At 36.2% G+C, this 20,174-nt stretch overlaps 1 protein-coding gene across 4 annotated transcripts in view; it reads left to right on the top strand.

Moving 5' to 3' along the window:
- The window catches only part of fermt2 (FERM domain containing kindlin 2), a 100,456-nt gene that overhangs the window by 67,724 nt on the left and 12,558 nt on the right, over positions 1-20,174 (top strand). For 2 of the 4 annotated variants that reach the window (XM_079833458.1, XM_079833456.1), the window contains 7 exons: positions 2,697-2,804; positions 5,689-5,823; positions 7,933-7,982; positions 11,461-11,585; positions 11,659-11,765; positions 13,600-13,818; positions 19,411-19,431. In XM_079833458.1, coding sequence (XP_079689584.1) covers positions 2,697-2,804; positions 5,689-5,823; positions 7,933-7,982; positions 11,461-11,585; positions 11,659-11,765; positions 13,600-13,818; positions 19,411-19,431 — 765 coding nt within the window. The remainder of the gene's footprint in view (positions 1-2,696; positions 2,805-5,688; positions 5,824-7,932; positions 7,983-11,460; positions 11,586-11,658; positions 11,766-13,599; positions 13,819-19,410; positions 19,432-20,174) is intronic. The other 2 variants (XM_079833459.1, XM_079833457.1) reach the window with 1 other exon arrangement.

Here is a 20,174-nt window from a genome sequence, read left to right as displayed (position 1 = left end):
TAAAAGCAACAAAATCCAGAGCAAAAACTCAAGCTAAGCAAACCTCTGTTGTGTTGTAAATAGTTGTGTGATGTATAAAAAATGTTTGTTTATATTTATTTACCAAATTAATTAATTTATTTATTGTCTATGGCAACACCGAGTATCCGTAACACTCCAGCTCCACGACACTAGTAGTTTCGGGAGGTCCCCCCCCCCCAAAGCTGTAAACCTAGGGGAAACACTGGATACCTTATCTTTAATTTGAGTTTTAAAAAAGTCCTTAAAAAATAATAAAGATATTGTTTTGTTAAGTTCGATCTCTGATTGTAGCCCTTGAAAACCAAAAAATAGTGCTTGAAAAGTCCCTGAAAGTCCTGGAATGTCATTTTACAGTATCTGTACGAACCCCGAGACATAACCATCTGTGTGTACGGGAATATTTTGACATATTTTTGTGTGTATTTGTCCGTTTGTGTGCTGTGCAAAAGACCAGGAAGAGAACAGAAGATGCTCTGTGTGTGTGTGCGCGTGTGTGTGTGTGTGTGGCGAGTCTTCTTTGTGCTCAAATGTTTAAAATCACCTTTTCTGTGTGCACGTTTTGGACACGGACAACACCGCGTTAGTCTTTTGAGCTTGAATGGTTTAAAATCTTAATAAAATATGCACACAGGAACCGATAAGCAGAACCGAAATGGGTGTTTATCGAATCACTGGTTCTGGGAAAATTGGAAGTGGTTTTAAAATGTAACCAGTTCTTGATACCCATCCCTAGGGAGAACACACAGCTGACGTTATTGCCGGACCGTAGTGTTGTTTTTTGCGGCCTGTTTTAATTAAATTTTTTTTAGTCTAGTCTTTGTGTCAAGCTGTCATTTTAGTTTTTATTAGTTTTTGTCACGTTCATACTCTTTAAAGTCTAGTCAAGTTTTAGTCGACTAAAAGTCTGAGCATTTTAGTCAGAATTATCCATTACTATTTTCGTCTAGTTTTAGTCGACGAAAACTGATGACATTTTAGTCTAGTTTTAGTCAATGGAAATTGTATTTTAGTCTCTTTTAGTAATGCAATTCTATTTAACCCAGTCAATATAGTATAAGCACCTAGTAGTATAAAACCAAAATCTTCTTTTAGCCAAACCCAAAATGTATTTAAATAAATACATTTTATTAAATAAATTAATACATTTATATGGTAAATGTATTTTACCACCTAAACATGTTAGAAGTACACACATATACATTTAAATAAAATAAATAATAACATTGAGATGTCTCTTAAGGTTCGTGGTGTTTTTTCCTGTGATTTTTGTGGCCACATTTCTCCCCATCTTTTTCCACAACACATTCGGTTTTATTTTCCACTTCAATGTAATGAAGTTTTTCCAAATGTCGTAATAAGAATAAATGCATATTTAATTTAATAATGGGAAAATAATATCCTAATTATTATTTAATTATTTAAATCTGTTTAAAATTAGACCCACATTATAGTTAAAATGGTTTTCCGTTTATCTCAAAATAAAGGATGACATTTTATTCCGCATGGAAATGAGCGGAAATAAGTGAATACAGCCTCTTATTCGCTTATGAGGTAATCATAATGCTGCGGTTATTTTAACGTATATAATCGCTGCCGTTATAACGGCACATTTTGAATGTTTACGTGCTTTGTCTTTTCTTTTTTTTTGAGCGGTGATGAAATATCTTGCTCTTGTAAATACTTGCCAGCATTTCAGTTATAAGAGTCTAGAATCTAGATCTTTAAAATGCATCCAAATGACAGCGAAGCGCAACCGTACGGTGCTCCGCAGGGGCCAAAAAGTATATAAACAGTGAATTTTGAAGTGATGTATTCTTGAAAACTGTGGATTCGGACGGTAATTAAATTACCACACGACCTTGGTGTTTGTCTAAAAACAGGAGGTAATTCGGCCCAGGGATTTTTACACGGGTGGTGGGAGAAAAACTCTGATATTCTGGATTAAGACGACAATAAAATCCCTGACTAACCTCTGGAAATGATGAAAACATCTTACGATCGCAGGAGAAACAATTACCGTCCGAATAGGGCTTACGAACTCCAACTGGCCGGCCATCGGTTCCTTTCTCTGTGTCAGACTTAACTTAGTTTTTTTGTTGTTAACTCGCCGCCGCTGCATCTTCTGAACAATGCAGCGAATAATGCCGTTTGAAGAGAGACGCACAGAAATACTGCAAAATAATGATAATAACGCGACCAAATGCAACGAAATAACGTTATAACATTTCGTCTCATCTCATTTTCGTCAATGAAAATGAAGAGACATTTTAGCATAGTTTTTATTTTGTGAACCACATTTAGTCTCGTTTTTATTTGTCAACAGTATTGCGTTATACATTTAATTATAGTCATCGTCACATGACCAGCATTTACGTTGCGTCTCTTCTCGTTTAGTCACGTGATAAAGGTTCGCTGACGACGATATTTAGTCAAACTTTTTGTTGACGAAAGCAACACATCAGAAAGACACAGGTCACCGGCCCGAGCATTCAGAAAATCGACGATCAGTGCATCTCTATCCAAAAAGTTCATAAGGAGATTGTAAAATAAATCCACATGAATGGAGTGCTTTAATCTCAAGTCTTCAGAAGAGACATGATCACTTTACATGATGAACAGATTTGATGTATTCACACACATGTGCTATGTTAATGTTTTTAACGCTCTCCTGACAGTATGATGCCATCAGGGTGAACCAGCTGTACGAACAGGCCAAGTGGGCCATCTTACTGGAGGAAATCGAATGCACCGAGGAAGAGATGATGATGTTCGCCGCCCTGCAGGTTTGTACGCGTCAGAATATATGTCTGTTAGGATCGCTGTGTAAGCCTGACAGTCTGCAGTCTTCACTCAGGTCCTCTGTTAATGAATTAGATGGGCTCTGTGCCTGGTGTGCAAGCGCTTGGCCTCCACATTTATACAGTGCTGCGTTTGTTTTCACTGGCCCTTTGGCCAACGATGACCCTGCTATTTCAGACCCTCATAAATGTTGAGTGACAACACCTCAGGACGCCTCACTGTCTTCACATCAAGTAAATATAGAGAGGGCGTCTGTTACACGGAGGTGGGACATGGAAGACCACCCAGGGCCTCCAGCAGCCTGATGTACTAAGGAGGTGTTGGTTTCTCCAGCAGGGATTTCTGGAGATGTATCAGTGGTGTCGACTTGCTCTGTTTACGTATTGCGAGTTTAAATTAGTCAGGTCTGTCCCTCCCCATCAGTCCGCGCCACGTTGTGTCAGTGGATATAAGACTGATCCGTGTCTCTGGGTAGAAGAGCTCGTCAACATCAAACATCAGCAGGTCTAAGTTTAGCCAGCATTACAGCGCGTCTGTTAACTGTTGAGAGAAATCGCCATGTCATTCACATACTAACCACTCTTATCCGAGCAGAGAAATTTTGACGTGAAAATGCCTTCCAGCCTCCATTTTGAAAGTGGAGCTGTCATCGGCAAACGTTTGCACGTATCAGTGTAAGGTCATTCTGTAGTCCAGCTGTTCACTGGAGTACCATGGGGATCGTTTGACAGCTCATTTTAATTAGGAGAATGAAGTCAGGCTTTAAACTCATACAGAAGATGAAGTCGCTTCACCTTCAAAAAATGTTGTTTGTTCATCTCGGGTCATAGGAAGGTTATTATCGTTAACGAAAACTATTAAAACATTTCTGTTAATTGAAATAAAGCTGATATAAAATATAAATATTAGTTATAATATAATAGTTCACTTCATATAATAGTTCACTTAAAAAGAAACTAGAAATGTGGGCATTCAACTGAAATGTTGAAGACCAAAAATTAAGAACTGAACAAAAAAACGAACTAAAACTGAAATAAAAATATGAATGTAATGACAAAAATGTAACTAAAATTAACATGAAAACTATATATATATATATATATATATATATATATATATATATATATATATATATATATATATATATATATATATATATATATATATATATATATATATATATATATATATATATATATATATATATATATATATATATATATATATATATATATACTGTACTATTTAGTTTGTTTTAAAAGAAGTCTCTTCTGCTCACCAAGGCTGCATTTATTTGATCCAAAATAGAGCAAAAACAGTAATATTGTGAAATATTTGTACAATTTAAAATAACTGTTCTCTATTTGAATATATAGTAAAGTGTAATGTATTCCTGTGATCAAAGCTGAATTTATCATCATTACTCCAGTCTTCAGTGTCACATGATCCTTCACTAATCATTCAGATATGATGATTTGATACTCAAAAGATATTTATGATTATTATCAATGTTGAAAACCATTTTTTTTTCAGGATTATTTAATGAATAGAAAGTTCAAAAGAACAGCATTTATCTGAAATGTAAAGCTTATGCAACATTATAAATGTCTTTACTGTCACTTGATCAATTTATCGATTTAATGCATCCTTGCTGAATAAATGTATTAATTTATGCAAGTTCTTTCCCAAAAAAAAAAAAATCTTACTGACCCAACTTTTGAACGGTAGTACAATGTTTCAAAAAGCTTTCTATTTCAGATAAATACTGTTATTTTGAACTTTATATTAAAAGAATCCTAAAAAATAACAACTGTTTTCAACATTGATAATAATCATAAATGTTTCTTGAGTATCAAATCCTCATATTATAATGATTTCTGAAGGATCATGTGACACTGAAGACTGGAGTAATGATGATAAATTCAGCTTTGATCACAGGAATAAATTACATTTTACAATATATTCAAATAGAAAACTGTAATATTATGAAATATTTGTACAATTTAAAATAACTGTTTTTTATTTGTTGAATGTCAACATTTCTAATTTCTGTTTAAGGTATACAACTATTATATGAAGTGAACTATTATATTATAACGTGTATATATATATATACACACAGTATATAAAGATTAATTCAAAATATTTATACAACTAAAATGAAAACTTAAATAACACTGGGTCTATTGTGTTAGCCGTTTTATTTTACATTTATTTTGACAGACTTTTGCCATTTTGCATGTGTGAATACAATTTAAAAACCAAATCACAAACATTTCAAAACAAATATGAAATAAAATTCCAATTTCACAAATACATAATAAATTAACCAAAACATATTGTGACGTTTAACATAAACATTTTAGTGGCAAATTCACTTATATTGAATTGGAAAAATCATCCAGTAACAATGTGCATGCAGGATGGAACAGGGATAAATATATTGTCCATCTCGCGACGTCAAATTGTATTAGCCGTTTGATTTTCCATTAATTTTATACAAGTTTTGCAGTGTTTGCAGCCTGATATTTGGGGCATTGTGAATACAATTTAAAACCAATTCATGATAATGCTAAATAAATGTCAGAATTTACAAACACAAAAATGTTGCGTTGCATTGACAAATTCAGTTTTAAGTGGGAAAATGCTAGATGTGGAGAGAGTTAAAGGCACACTGTTCAAAATTGATATAATAAGCATATATTACCCAGTACCTGCGTGACAGAGAGTTTGTGTTCTTCCACACATGCAGTTTTGTTTATTAACCACTAGCTCGCCAAAAGTTACATAGTGTACCTTTAAATATTGCAATGAATAATTTACAATATGAATGTGATGAATTATTTTGATTTGTGTTTTTATTTGCAGTACCACATCAACAAGCTGTCCATCATGTCTTCAGACAATCACATGAACAACAGTGAGAAGGAGGTTGATGAGGTTGACGCCGCTCTCTCAGACCTGGAGATCACCCTCGAGGGAGGAAAGACGTCCAACACGCTGGTACTGAAGCTCTCCAGTCATAGGAGTGTGCGATATATACAGTCTGGGATTGTTGTTTTAACGATGTGCAATCTGAAATGATTAAGTATGTCCCTCATAAAACACATCTAGAGAGTGCACACACACACTGTGATGTAGTCAAGTAGGTTATTGTGCGTTTGTGCATTTATAGTGCACGCTTTCACTGCGCAATTTAGTCTGTTGAAATGCATTTATAATGCCCTCAATATTCAAGATAAGGGGCAAAAATACCTCTGTATGTCTTTTATATTTATACAATTGCATATAGTTAATGTCACACGAAGAGTGACGTTTTTTTGATTACAAACGCAATATTGATTTTATACAACAGTTCAATAAACAAGAAGTTAAAGGAGTAGTTCACTTTTAAATAAACTTTTGCTGATAATTTACTCACCCCCATATCATCCAAGATGTCCATGTCTTTCTTTCTGCAGTCAAAAAGAAATTAAGGTTTTTGATGAAAACAGTCCAGGGTTTTTCTCCATATAATGGACTTCAATGGGCTCCAAACGGTTCAAGGTCCAAATGACAGTTTCAGTGCAGCTTCAAAGGGCTTTAAACGACACCAGGTGATGAATAAGGGTCTTATCAAGCCAAACCATCAGCTTCTGCGAGAAACCGAGCAGTATTTATGCTATTATTTTACCTCTTATCAGACGAACGTGATCGTCTCTGAGCTCCGCCATAACTTCCGCTAAGTGAGGTCAAAATACGAGCCTGGTCATAGATATATCGATAGTAGGTGCCTCATTCTAATGATCCGTGCAGGCGCTAATGAGGCATCTACGTATACATCTATGACAACAATCGAATTTGATTAGCCCACTGAAGTCCATTATATGGAGAAAAACCCTGGACTGTTTTCATCCAAAACCTTCATTTCTTTTCGACTGAAGAAAGAAAGACATGGACATCTTTGATGACATGGGGGTGAGTAAATTATCAGCAAAAGTTTATTTAAAAGTGAACTAATCCTTTAAGTGACTTACATTTCACCATCTTATTTGCATCTCTGAGCAACACACGGCGGTGTTTCATTACTGATTCAATTAATCGTTTGAGTGAATGATTCAATGACTCACTCATTAAGATTCATTCCTGAATGAATCATCCATTTGAATTAATCTTTTGAATCTCAATGGCTGAATCCGAAATCGTCCCCTATACCCTCAAATAGGGCATTATGTGAGGGGACAGTCATTTGTAGTGGTGTCCGAAACCATAGTGGACGTTATTGAGTGCACTCATTCAATCCCACAATTCACCGCAATACTGAGTGTCCGAATTCACTCACTTGTTTTCATTCACTCCTTCAAGTGAACTGGATCAGTGGACTAAGGTCAGTAATAGTGATTGAGGGTTTAGGGGGGCGATTTCAAATTCGGCCTGACTCACTCATTAACAGTGACTTGCTGCCAACTATTGGTGGCTTTGATTCCACATTTAAAGTATCTTTTCATTTAAAAAAAATAATAATTTAAAAATATCGAAATACAACATTTTAGCATTGTCATCACAACACACCAAACTCATTAATCAGGATGATGATGCAGAAAAATGGAGTCATGTCATGCCAACACATGTTTCATCATCTAAAAGTGGGGCGCACAAGCCCACTGTATGAATCTGACCACTTGTTTTGTCAAAGAAATGCGAGAATATAATACAAACAACCTATCAAATTAAAAAGCATTAGAATTAGACAAGGTTATACATCACATGAAACATTAATGCACAAATGAAATGATAATAATGTTTGCATTGCTTTCATGCACTTTCTTTACTTTCCAATAGTCTCCAATTGTTAGATCAAATCAAAGTTGATTATTGAGAAATAGCTGGTTTGGTCATATTAAATGTAGTGATTGGATAGCAGTATATTGCTGATGAAATTGGAGTTAAATCATTCTGCAACAAAAATGTTTTAGATAAAATTAAAATGGCGTATTTGATTATTGTTCTGGCAGTAATGTATGCAATATGCAGCTGTTCTGTGGTTTGTGACTATAAGAGATCTATAAAGTTTTGGTATTGTTACTCCAACAACTCTATTTATAACTTTATTCATGCACTTTGTGTTCTCAGGGTGACATCACATCCATTCCTGAACTGGCCGACTATGTAAAAGTCTTCAAGTGAGTTGAAATTGTTGGGATTTATTGTTTTTGGTCTCATATGGCTTCATGAGTGTAAAGATATAAATAAAACGAGGCCTGTTGCCATATTTAACATTCAGGGCCCTGTTTTAACTATCTAAGCTCATGGCGCAGGTGCACTTCTGGCGTGTCCGAATCCACTTTTGCTAGTTTAACGACGCGCAAAAACATTCAGCGCACCAGGCGCATGGTCCAAAAGGATTGACCATAGTCTCTTAATGACTCATGGGTGTGTTTTGGGCATTAAGTGCAATAAACCAATCAGAGGCTCATCTCACATTCCCTTTAAAAGCCAGTTGTGCTCACACCATGGCGGATTCACTGTTTACATGCGAGCGGATAGACTCTTCTCTAGAGAGGAATCCTTTTTATTTTTAATATTTAAAAATGTGTGTGCGCTGCTGTGCGTCCCTGTGTAATAATCAGAGTGTACGCACATTGTGCACCGCCTATAGAGACAGAGCGTATTTAGGCCACGCCCACACCGGGGGGGAAAACAATCCAACGCTCTCCGTCGACTTTGCATTGCGTGAGGCTGCATCCTTGTCATTTAAGACTTATAACAAAAAACAGAACAATGTCTAAAAGCGGATATGAGACAAAGTGTACAGCAAACAAGCTAAAAAACACAGAAATACGTTTTTATAAGCTGTCGACCCAAAAAAAACGAGAGGTTAAAGGCGGCATGAAATCAAATTTTACAATTCGTATTTTTATATTAATATTGTAGTGTTTACTATAACTGATTTATCTGTGCACTTCATTATTTTTTAAAAATTCATTTACCCTTATAATCTTTAATCAAATATGTTAACTTTCCCTCCCCCATCGAAACGACCTCTCTTCTCTCCCGGTCATGTGCTATGGCGGGAGGGCGGGGTTATCGCCCCGTCTCGTTTCTGCACCTCCTCTCAGAAACATGTGACTGATCGTGGTTAGGTGCATTTTTCTTGGTATACACAATACCTTCTTCGAGAAGGACTTGATGCAAAAGGAGAGAAATATATGAGAAATAAAAGCTTTTTTTAAATGTAAAAGTTACTCAATATAGTCGGACGAACAGCTTATCGTGACGACTCGCACTGAGGAATGCAGCGTGTGAGCGCGCGTACGGCGCGCGCCCTTATAAGGGAGAGCTGAGAAAAAAGCTTTACAGAAATAAAGCCACAAAAGGCTTAAAATAAGTAAAATCTGTAGCATAAACCAGCGAAAAGTGAGGAAATATGCTCAGTAACATTATGTAGAAAAGATTTAGAGAGAAAATACATTTATTTAAAAGATAGATTTTTTTCTCCACAACTGAATGCAAACTTCAAATCTGCCTCCATTTTGTTAGCAACGCCCCACTTCCAACGATCCACTCAATTCCCGAAGGACGAAATCAAGCCTCGCCCTACATTTTTTCTAATTTCAGAAGCCGTTTCACTCGGATATACGTCACAATAAGGAGAAAAAGACGATCTCAACTTCCGTTTCATGCCGACTTTAAGGAGACAAAAGTGGATAAAGGCAGTAAAAAGTGACGCTTCAGCTGAAGAATGGGTCAATTTTGGGATCCTGACACTCAATATGTCTATGTGTGCAACATTTTGTCACTGTTAAGTCAAATATCCAAATGTCAGTTTTATACATTATATTTACTGTCGCTGATTACGTTCCCCTGTAGTGGGTGTAGTTCTCAGTGTAATATAACGTGTCTCAATGGCCTGTATCCACTTTTTTGTCCTTAAACGCTCGTTTTTTTGGGTCAACAGCTTATAAAAACTTCTGGGTTTTTGGTTGTGAGTTTTGTTTAGCTTGTTTGCTGTACACTTATCACATATCCGCTTTTAGACATTGTTCAGTTTTTTGTTATAAGTCTGAAATGACAAGGAGGCGCTTCACGCAATGCAAAGTCAATGGAGAGCGTTGGATTGTTTCCCCCCCGGTGGGCGTGGTCTTCAGATTATAGTGTCGCTCTGTCTCTATAGGCTCATATCACTAACACACCCTTTAAATAACCCTAAAAGTACTGCGCTATTGACTTTAGAGCAGGTTTGTGTTGGTCAATGGCGCAGTCGATTTCAGTTCCTCAAAATAGCAACGCGCCAACAATGCTCCTGAACACACCTGGTTTTCAGACCAGAAGCCCAGGGGTGACCAGATGTGCCTGTGCATTTGATATTTAAACAATGTGGAGCTGGACGTGAACATGAGAACTGCGTCGGGCTACTAGCAGAAAACTCTTACCGTCACATTGCGCCGGGTGTATGATAGGGCCCATAGACTGTCTATATATTAGTCTGTAAATGGTGTCATTTCCACAACTCTGTTGGCAGCAAAATGAATTACAGTGTGAATGTTTAAGTGGTCCAAATGGGTCCGATGTAACATAATATTGGCTCAAACAATGGCGTGAGTTGACCAGACCTGTTTGACCAACCAATGTTAGGCGAAGAGAACTGTACTGTACTTTACTGTAATGGCTTGAGAGCATCTCAAAGAGCTGACTTTACTTTCAACTAGGGATCGACCGATATGGATTTTTTAGTGCCGATACCGATTTTTTCCATCAGCCTTAGCCGATGAGCGATACGGGCTGCCGATTTTCTTGAGCCGATATTTGGAGCCGATACTGCTTTTGCTCCCTCAATTTACATCATAAAAATGATCAGGATGATAACAATTTAAAATTTACAATTTAAAAAAGAAACATTTATTGAACTAAAAAAAACAATATTTAACAAATAGTAAAAACAGTTGTTCTACCGAATAAGAAAAAAAAGAGTTCAGTGATGAAAATAAATTTTGAAAATAAATATTTACGCATAAATAAAATAATTACACTATTGCACACAGTGTCAACAAGCAAGCAGCATAATAAAGTGCACACTGACTGTACTATACTTCATTTTAAAACTATTTACAACCTAGTCATTTAATGGTTACACTCTAAAAAATGCTGGGTTAAAAATAACCCAAGTTGGGTTGAATATGGACTAACCCAGCAATTGGGTTGTTTTGACCCAGAGGTTGGGTTAAATGTTTGCTTAAAACAACCCAATTGATGGGTAAGTCCATTTTCAACCCAATAGAGTGTAGGTGCACTTCACTTAATCTCTTGTAGAGCAACACCAGCGATAATTCAGGAAAAAATCTCCCAATGCTCCACGTGAAACTTCAGTCTTTTGACCTTTTTCCATCGTGTCAATTCTCAATTGATTTTGATTAATATGCGCGAGGGAGGGAGAGCAAGACAGTTTGAAGACGGTGAGAGCTGCCCTGTGGACGCCTGTCTGTAAATAATGCAGGGAAAAAATATCGGCGAACGCAGCAGCCTTATATCGGCCGATACACGTAAAAATCACAAATATCGGCCTGATATATCAGCCAGCCGATATATCGGTCTAACACTACTTTCAACAGAAGAGAATAATCTCTCATTAAAGGTTTTGACTAACTTTTGCTCATACCTCAGACCAAAGAAACTCACTCTGAAAGGATACAAGCAGTACTGGTGCACGTTCAAGGACATCACAATCTCCTGCTACAAGAGCCGCGAGGAGGCCAATGGCACGCCGGCCCACCAGATGAACCTGAGAGGTGAGCGCCCGCTGCGGACACATGATGCTGTTGACCACACATGTGCTGCTTCTCATCCGCTGTTTCTCTGTAGGCTGTGAAGTCACACCAGATGTGAACATCTCCGGTCAGAAATTCAACATCAAGTTGCTAATTCCTGTAGCAGATGGTATGAATGAGATCTGGCTGCGGTGTGATACTGTGAGTGAGATGTGTTTTCTATTGAATGCCACACATTATTGCACAGTAAATCACCTCACATGTTCACTTGTCTTTAGTTACATGTTGCTTTTACTTGCTACTTCAAGCAATTATGCAAAATGCGACCTGACCACAACACCACTAAACTGGGTTATTATTAGGGCTGCACGATTTGGGGTAAATATCTAATTGTGATTATTCTGGTTAAAATTGCGATTTGAATGCGTTTTTTTTTTTTACAAATGAAAAGTGTGTGTGTATAACATTTTGTGTTTATATATTAATATGACTAATAATAATTATGATTATTATTATTGCTAAATACAAATATTTAACAAAATAAGAAATATTACTATTACAATAACATTTTCATTATTAAAAATAGAGTATTTAAGAATAAATATAACAATATACTACTACTAATAATAATAATAATATTTATATTTTACAGAAAATTTATTTTACAAAAAAAAACTGCTGGGTTACCTGTTAATGTGCAGACAGCCTATGACTAAAAATCATTAGAAAGGTCTAAGGATTTATCGTAAAATTCTTATTATAAAAATCTGTGCTTTTTATTTGTGATATCAATTTCTTAAAGTCTATGTCTTTAATATGAAATATGAGCTTCGGTAACACTTTATTTTGATAGTCCACTTTAGACATTCTACTAACTATAAGTAACTTTGCAACTACATGTCAACTAACTGTCATTAGAGTATTTGTAGACTGTCTGCTTAATATTTACTAAAACTTTATTTTGTTAGTCCCCCAACAGACATTCTACTAACTATAAGTAACTTGGCAACTACAATTCAACTTATTCTACTAACCCGAACCCTAACACCTAACCATAACCTACCAGTCTACTGACAGTCAACTAATACTCTAATGACAGTTAGTTGACATGTAGTTGCAAAGTTACTTATAGTTAGTAGAATGTTTAAAGTGGACTATCGAAATAAAGTGTAACCTGAGCTTCTTATGCATCCATTGTGGGGAAGAAAACGCCTGTATATTTAAGAAAAACGTATGGATTGTCATATATATTTATTTAGAGAGAAGTATTTTTCTCATTTGTAACCAAAAAGTTGAATTCACACTGGAATGAATGGGGGCGCCCTCGAGCAGAAACTCCACATTTGCGTTAGAGAAGTAATGGTTTGTTTTCAGGAAATCCCAATGGGAAATCCCTAATGTGAAGCTAAGCTAGCACTGCAGGCTGAATAAAAGGAAGATAGAAACGCTTTGACTGATTAAACATGAGGACAATAAACACCACTGCATCAAGATATGGTGTATTTGAGTTCTTCAAGCCTTCTCAGGTATTTTCATAATAATAAAGCAGTGCTGATTGACTTTATCACTGCCTATAAAATGTAAGCGTTGTCTGCCTCATTCTGTGATAAGAAGCCATGTCATCTCACAAACACTCAACTGACGATATGAAGTGAGTTAAAGCGTGTTATTAAACATATTTTGTTGGACAACAGGTTAATGAACACTTCACATGACTAGTTTGTGAAGTTGTTTGACATGTGTTGTTTTTTCAAACGCACGTTATAAGAGCCGCTCTTCACTAAAACGCTTTCATAATCGCACATAAGCCAAATCGCGATTGCGGTTCAATTTCGATTAATCATGCAGCCCTAGTTATTATATTTAATATTGAGCTGATTTTAGAACAGATATCGTAGTGTATGACATAGGACGGGGCGATAAACAATATTTTGAAACTGACAAAATGACTAACACAATGTCACTAAAAAATGTAACTAAAATTAAGATAAAAACAGAGAGTACAAAAATGAAATCAAATTCAAATGTCCTTCAGGAGAAGCAGTACGCCCAGTGGATGGCGGCTTGTCGTTTGGCCTCCAAGGGGAAGACGATGGCAGATAGTTCCTACAACTTGGAGGTCCAGAACATTCTGTCCTTCCTGAAGATGCAGCACATGAATCCTGATCCTCAGATCATAGAGCCCATCACCACCGACATCAACCCTGAGTGTCTGGTGTCACCACGATACCTGAAGAAATACAAGAACAAGCAGGTAAATAAATGAGAGAGATCGGTCTGCAGCGCAGAACTAAAGGCAGAGAGACCTACTGGATATTACAATACATAGTAGAGGTGAACGGTACATTTATTCATCCAGAACGGTCACGGTTCAAAGTGCACAGTCAGATGATGAATACAGTCAGTCCCATGCGATCCACACTCCAATTTAAAAGGGGCACTGGTAATGAAACACTGTTTGCTAACCGCCACAACTGGAAAAAGTGCAGGAGAAGAAGAGACGCACAACTAGTGCCTGTTTTAATTTGAGTTTTAGTCTAGCCTTTGTGTCAAGCTGTCATTTTAGTTTTTATCAGTTTTAGTCACGTTCATACTCTTTTTAGTCTAGTCAAGTTTTAGTCGACTAAAAGTCTGAGCATTTTAGTCAGAATTATCCATTACTATTTTCGTCTAGTTTTAGTCGACGAAAACTGATGACATTTTAGTCTAGTTTTAGTCAATGGAAATTGTATTTTAGTCTCTTTTTAGTAAAGCAATTCTATTTAACCCAGTCAATAAATATAGTATAAGCACCTAGTAGTATAAAACCAAAATCTTATTTTGGCCAAACCCATTTCAAACAAGGTTATCTTATTATATTATTGTTACCTTATAGACTGAAGAATACATCCATTCCAGACACGGAAGACAATCTGATTTGAATTTACAACATATTTATTTTACCAACCAAACATGTTAGAAGTACACACATACATTTAAATAAAAACATTAGGGTTCGTTTTTTCCTGTGATTTTGTGGCCACATTTCTCCCCATCTTTTTCCACAACACCCGTTTTATTTTCCACTTCAATTTTTCCAAATGTCGTAATAAGAATAAATGCAAATGTAATTTAATAATAGGAAAATTATATCCTAATTATTATTTAATTAGCTAAAATGGTTTTCCGTCTTGTATTTTATCTCAAAATAAAGGATGTAATTTTATTCCGCATGGAAATGAGCGGAAATAAGTGAATACAGCCTCTTATTCGCTTATGAGGTAATCATAATGCTGCGGTTATTTTAACGTATATAATCGCTGCCGTTATAACGGCACATTTTGAATGTTTACGTGCTTTGTCTTTTCTTTTCTTTTTTTTTGAGCGGTGATGAAATATCTTGCTCTTGTAAATACTTGCCAGCATTTCAGTTATAAGAGTCTAGAATCTAGATCTTTAAAATGCATCCAAATGACAGCGAAGCGCAACCGGACTGTGCTCCGCAGGGCTCAAAAAGGATATAAACAGTGAATTCTGAAGTGATATATTCTTGTAAACTCAGAGATGTGGTTTCAGACGGCACCACATGACCTTGGTGTTTGTCAAACAGTAACTTAGGTCATTCGGCCGGGGATTTTTACACGGGTGGTGGGAGAAAAACTCTGATATTCTGGATTAAGACGACAATAAAATCACTGACTAGCCTCTAGAAAGGATGAAAACACCTTACGACCGCAGGAGAAACAATTACCGTCCCTGTGTCAGACTTAACTTTGTTTGTTGTCGTTAACTCACCGCAGCCGCATCTTCTAAATAATGCTGCAAGTGGGGCTTGAAGAGAGTGATAAACTAATATAATAATAAAATAATAATAATAACGCGACTAAGCGAGACGAAATAAAGTTATAACATTTCGTCTCGTCTCATTTTCGTCAACGAAAATGAAGAGACATTTTAGCATAGTTTTTATTTTGTGAACCACATTTAGTCTCGTTTTTATTCGTCAACAATATTGCGTTATACATTTAATTATAGTCACCGTCACATGACCAGCATTTACGTTGCGTCTCGTTTTCGTCACGTGATAAAGATTCATTGACGACGATATTTAGTCATACTTTTCGTTGACGAAAGCAACACTACGCACAACCCAAAACAAGAGTTCAGATGCACACAAGAGCGTGCTAGTAGCCTATACGCTGAGTTTCAGTTGATTTTTGTGACGCGCTCCACAAACTTCACTGAAAGGAAACCGGGACGGCAGAAAACGGCATCCTGTTTGTTTTTGTTATTTTTCAGAAGCACAATGTTTTGTTTATATTGTGAGGGTACACAAATACAGGGTTTCCGCGGGGTCTTAAAAAGTCTAGAATTTCAAAATCTAAATTTTAGGCCTTAAAAAGTCTTAAATTCGCTGAAGTATTCTGTTGTAGGTCTTAAATCATTTTAAACAGGTCTTAATTTTCCTACGCCCATGTAACGCTAGCTCTAATGCTCATTGAAATCCTGCAGCACTTTAGAAAGTTTAATTGGTCCAAATATAATTTGCTGTAATACAGTCGACTACAAATGAGACCAACATGCAGCTTATATTGCAGCCAATCAGCTTTCGTGTTATTGGAGTGTCTTTCAGATTGTACCACAGACACATAAAACAGATTTTATTCTTCGCTAATAGTCCTCCAGTTTTTCGTGTTTCTGCAATTACTAAATATAATGAAAAATCAACATGTATTTTTTTTTGATCCTGCATTATTCCTAAACCAAAATAAACAAGATTTATGTATTTTAGTTTTTTATTATATTGTCATGTGTGGCTGTTGTGCATCTTACATAATCTGGTAAATGTGGTGTCCTAATTATGAAAAAAATGCAAATGTCTGGAAATTACCACCACAAAAGTCATTTTGATCTCAAAAATCACAAAAAAAGTCACAAAATCCTGGTGGAATTGAGTTATGCGTAAGTGCAAGTTTATCAATTTGTTCAATTTGAATAAATTTATGTACTTTGCAAGTAAATTTGTGACTGCATTTCCTTTTATAGGTCTTAAATTTCATTCATAATGGTCTTAAAAAGGTCTCAAAAAGTCTTAAAATTGACTTGGTGAAACCTGCAGAAACCCTGCAAATAAAAATAGACCCTTTACAGTCTCTGACTCTTATGATGTCTTATTCTGTATGAGCATAAATAACGGATTATTTTAAGTTGCTGTTATAATAAGACTAAATCATTTGTGCATTTTGCGTTTGAGTTTTGTGCTAAATAATATGCGTGTCCTGGAAACGGCTTCACTCACTGTCGGCTCTTTCTCTCCTTCTCGCTCGTCTTTCCATGATTTCTTGAAAAAGCGTTATATTGAACTTTGTGCATCTGCCATTATCACGTTAATAAACTCTCACTCTGACAGCGTAGACAACACGTTAATTAAACCAATAAGGTTAAAAACAGCCGTTGCATTTTACAGCAGCTTCGGCCAATCTATCGATTACAGTAAAAAAAATCAACAATTCCTTCATTTTTTATTCTAAGCAATCAGGAATCTGGGACATATAAACGTACCGAACTGTGACTTCTGTGTACCGTTTAGTGTTAGACCGATATATCGGGCCGATATTTGCGTTTTTTTTTTTTTTTTCCTGCATTATTTACAGACAGGCGTCCACAGGGCAGCTCTCACCGTCTTCAAACTGTCTTGCTCTCCCTCCCTCGCGCATATTAATCAAAATCAATTGAGAATTGACACGATGGTAAAAGGTGGAAAGACTGAAGTTTCATGTGGAGCATTGGGAGATTTTCTCCTGAATTACCGCTGGTGTTGCTCTACAAGAGATTAAGTGAAGTGCACCTACACTCTAAACAATGTTGGGTTGAAAATGGACTAACCCATCAATTGGGTTGTTTTAAGCAAACATTTAACCCAACCTCTGGGTCAAAACAACCCAATTGCTGGGTTAGTCCATATTCAACCCAACTTGGGTTATTTTTAACCCAGCATTTTTTAGAGTGTAACCATTAAATGACTAGGTTGTAAATAGTTTTAAAATGAAGTATAGTACAGTCAGTGTGCACTTTATTATGCTGCTTGCTTGTTGACACTGTGTGCAATAGTGTAATTATTTTATTTATGCTTAAATATTTATTTTCAGAATTTATTTTCACCACTGAACTCTTTTTTTTTTTCTTCTACCTCACCAGTTTTTACTATTTGTTAAATATTGTTTTTTTTTAGTTCAATAAATGTTCCTTTTTTAAATTGTAAATTTTAAATTATCATCCTGATCATCCTGATCATTTTTATGATGTAAATTGAAGGAGCAAAAGCAGTATCGGCTCCAAATATCGGCTCAAGAAAATCGGCAGCCCGTATCGCTCATCGGCTAAGGCTGATGGGAAAAAATCGGTATCGGCACTAAAAAAATCCATATCGGTCGATCCCTAGTACCGTTACACACCTAATGCGTAGTAATAAACAGAAGTTTATTAAATATTAAATATATAACTGAGCCCTACTTGGCAACTGATAATGGTAAATAAACAATTTTACACACGTCAGCTTTTTCTAAAGGTGTGCGCTAAACACAGCAATTTTGCATTGCAGAGCATTATTTTCGAAATAATATCTTTTTGTTATACTTGACTCGAAAACAAGAGAGAAGTGAAAGTATGTGTGGAGGGCCGTGTGTGTGAGCCAACAGAAGCTCCTGTGTGCTTCTGGTGTCCTCTTACAGTGGCCCTGGACTCAATCCAGCCTCTGTGATGCTGGGGGATGGTGGACTTCCTGTCCTCCCATCACACTCGCTCCCAGAGAGTTTGAGGAGTTGGGGTGGGGTCTTCAGAAACAGGCGGGAACATACACTAAACAAGCCATGCCTGGGAATGTGGAGCGGGAGTTTGGGAAGAAGACGGCGGATTGCAATATGAGAGTTCAGACGATTCCTGAACACTTATCCATGCATTACAAGCTCCATTTCTTCAAAGGCTTCCCAGAGGACGTGGGACAGAAAGCAAGGATAGATGACTTTCTCACTTACAGGCTTGTTAAACTCAACAAGAGCAGCGAAGCGGATGTAGTCATCCAAATGGCGGGGAGTTTCAGAGGGGGTGTGTGTGGCGCCACCTTGTGGTGTATGGTTTGAAGTGGGATGAAAAATGTTTCAGGTTAAACATAAACTACAGTTCACACTGCAAAAAAAATGCTTTTCTTACTTAGTATTTTTGTCTTGTTTTCAGTCCAGATATCTATAAAATCTTACATTAAGAAACATTTACTAGACAAGCAATAGTTTTTGTCTTGTTTTAGGGGGAAATAACTCAAAATTAAGGGAGTTTTTGCTTAAAATAAGCAAAATAATCTGCCAGTGGGGTAAGAAAAATAATCTTGTTTTCTGTTTGAATTAAGATTATTTTGTTTAACCCATTGGCAGATTTTTTTGCTTATTTTAAGCAAAAACTTCCTTAATTTTGAGTTATTTTCCCCCTAAAACAAGACAAAAACTTTTGCTTGTCTAGTAAATGCTTCTTAATGTAAGATTTTATAGATATCTGGACTGAAAACAAGACAAAAATACTAAGTAAGAAAAGCATTTTTTGCAGTGCAGCCATGAACTTTGGACACCTTTTATATTTTTATCCTAGACTTTTGTAAAGTATATGCAGTCTGGACCTAATGTGATCCCAGTTCCTCTGCTCTCTCCTGCCTAAAGTGATCCTCCCCTACTCACATGTGCACCCTGCCCTTTTCTCTCACTCTTTAGATTAACTGTTGTTTTGATTCTGTTATTCTGCTTGTTTGCTGCATTGTTCATTTATTTGCTTTTCCCTTGTTTCCTCTCCGTGTTCCTCTTCCTGTTTCCACCCTCCTCAGCCAGGCTTTGTCAGGGACTTGGTAAGTCACTCGTTTGACAGCTGGTAAATGTCCATGATTAACTAACACTGGTGCTGTCTTACTCCAGTAATCCTTCCATTAACCACTTTAGCATTTATTGCTGGAGCTCAACCCAATGCTCACATTTCAAGTTTTTTTTTGCTTTACATTTAAAGATCATGTTTTGAGTCACTGGTGTCTCCCCCAGAACAGCTGTTTGCCTGAATGCTGTATAAACTCTCATTTCGTGGATATTTTAGAAATATTCTAATGAATATAGAAGACACTCTGGGGCTTATAATGTCAGATTAGACTGCAATACTGTCAGCATTGTTCTTTTTTTATAATTTCAAGCATTATATCCCGAAATATAATAATATTGTTGTTGTTATTATTAACATTATTATTATTACATATCAAGTTTCTTGGGGAAACGCAATAGTTTTTCAATAGAATGTCAAGTTTCTTGGGGAAATGCAATAGTTTTACAATAGAATGTAAAGTTTCTTGGAGGAACGCAATAGTTTTACAATAGAATGTAAAGTTTATTTGGGAAACGCAATAGTTTTTCAATAGAATGTAAAGTTTATTTGGGAAACGCAATAGGTTTACAATAGAATGTTAAGTTTCTTGGGGAAATGCAATAGTTTTTCAATAGAATGTAAAGTTTATTTGGGAAACGCAATAGGTTTACAATAGAATGTAAAGTTTCTTGGAGGAACGCAATAGTTTTTCAATAGAATGTAAAGTTTCTTGGGGAAACG

The sequence above is a fragment of the Gobio gobio genome (assembly GCF_949357685.1).
Source record: "Gobio gobio genome assembly, chromosome: 13".
NCBI classification, from domain to species: domain Eukaryota; kingdom Metazoa; phylum Chordata; class Actinopteri; order Cypriniformes; family Gobionidae; genus Gobio; species Gobio gobio.
Note: the sequence above shows the minus strand (reverse complement) of the source record. Positions and strands in the feature narration are given on the sequence as shown.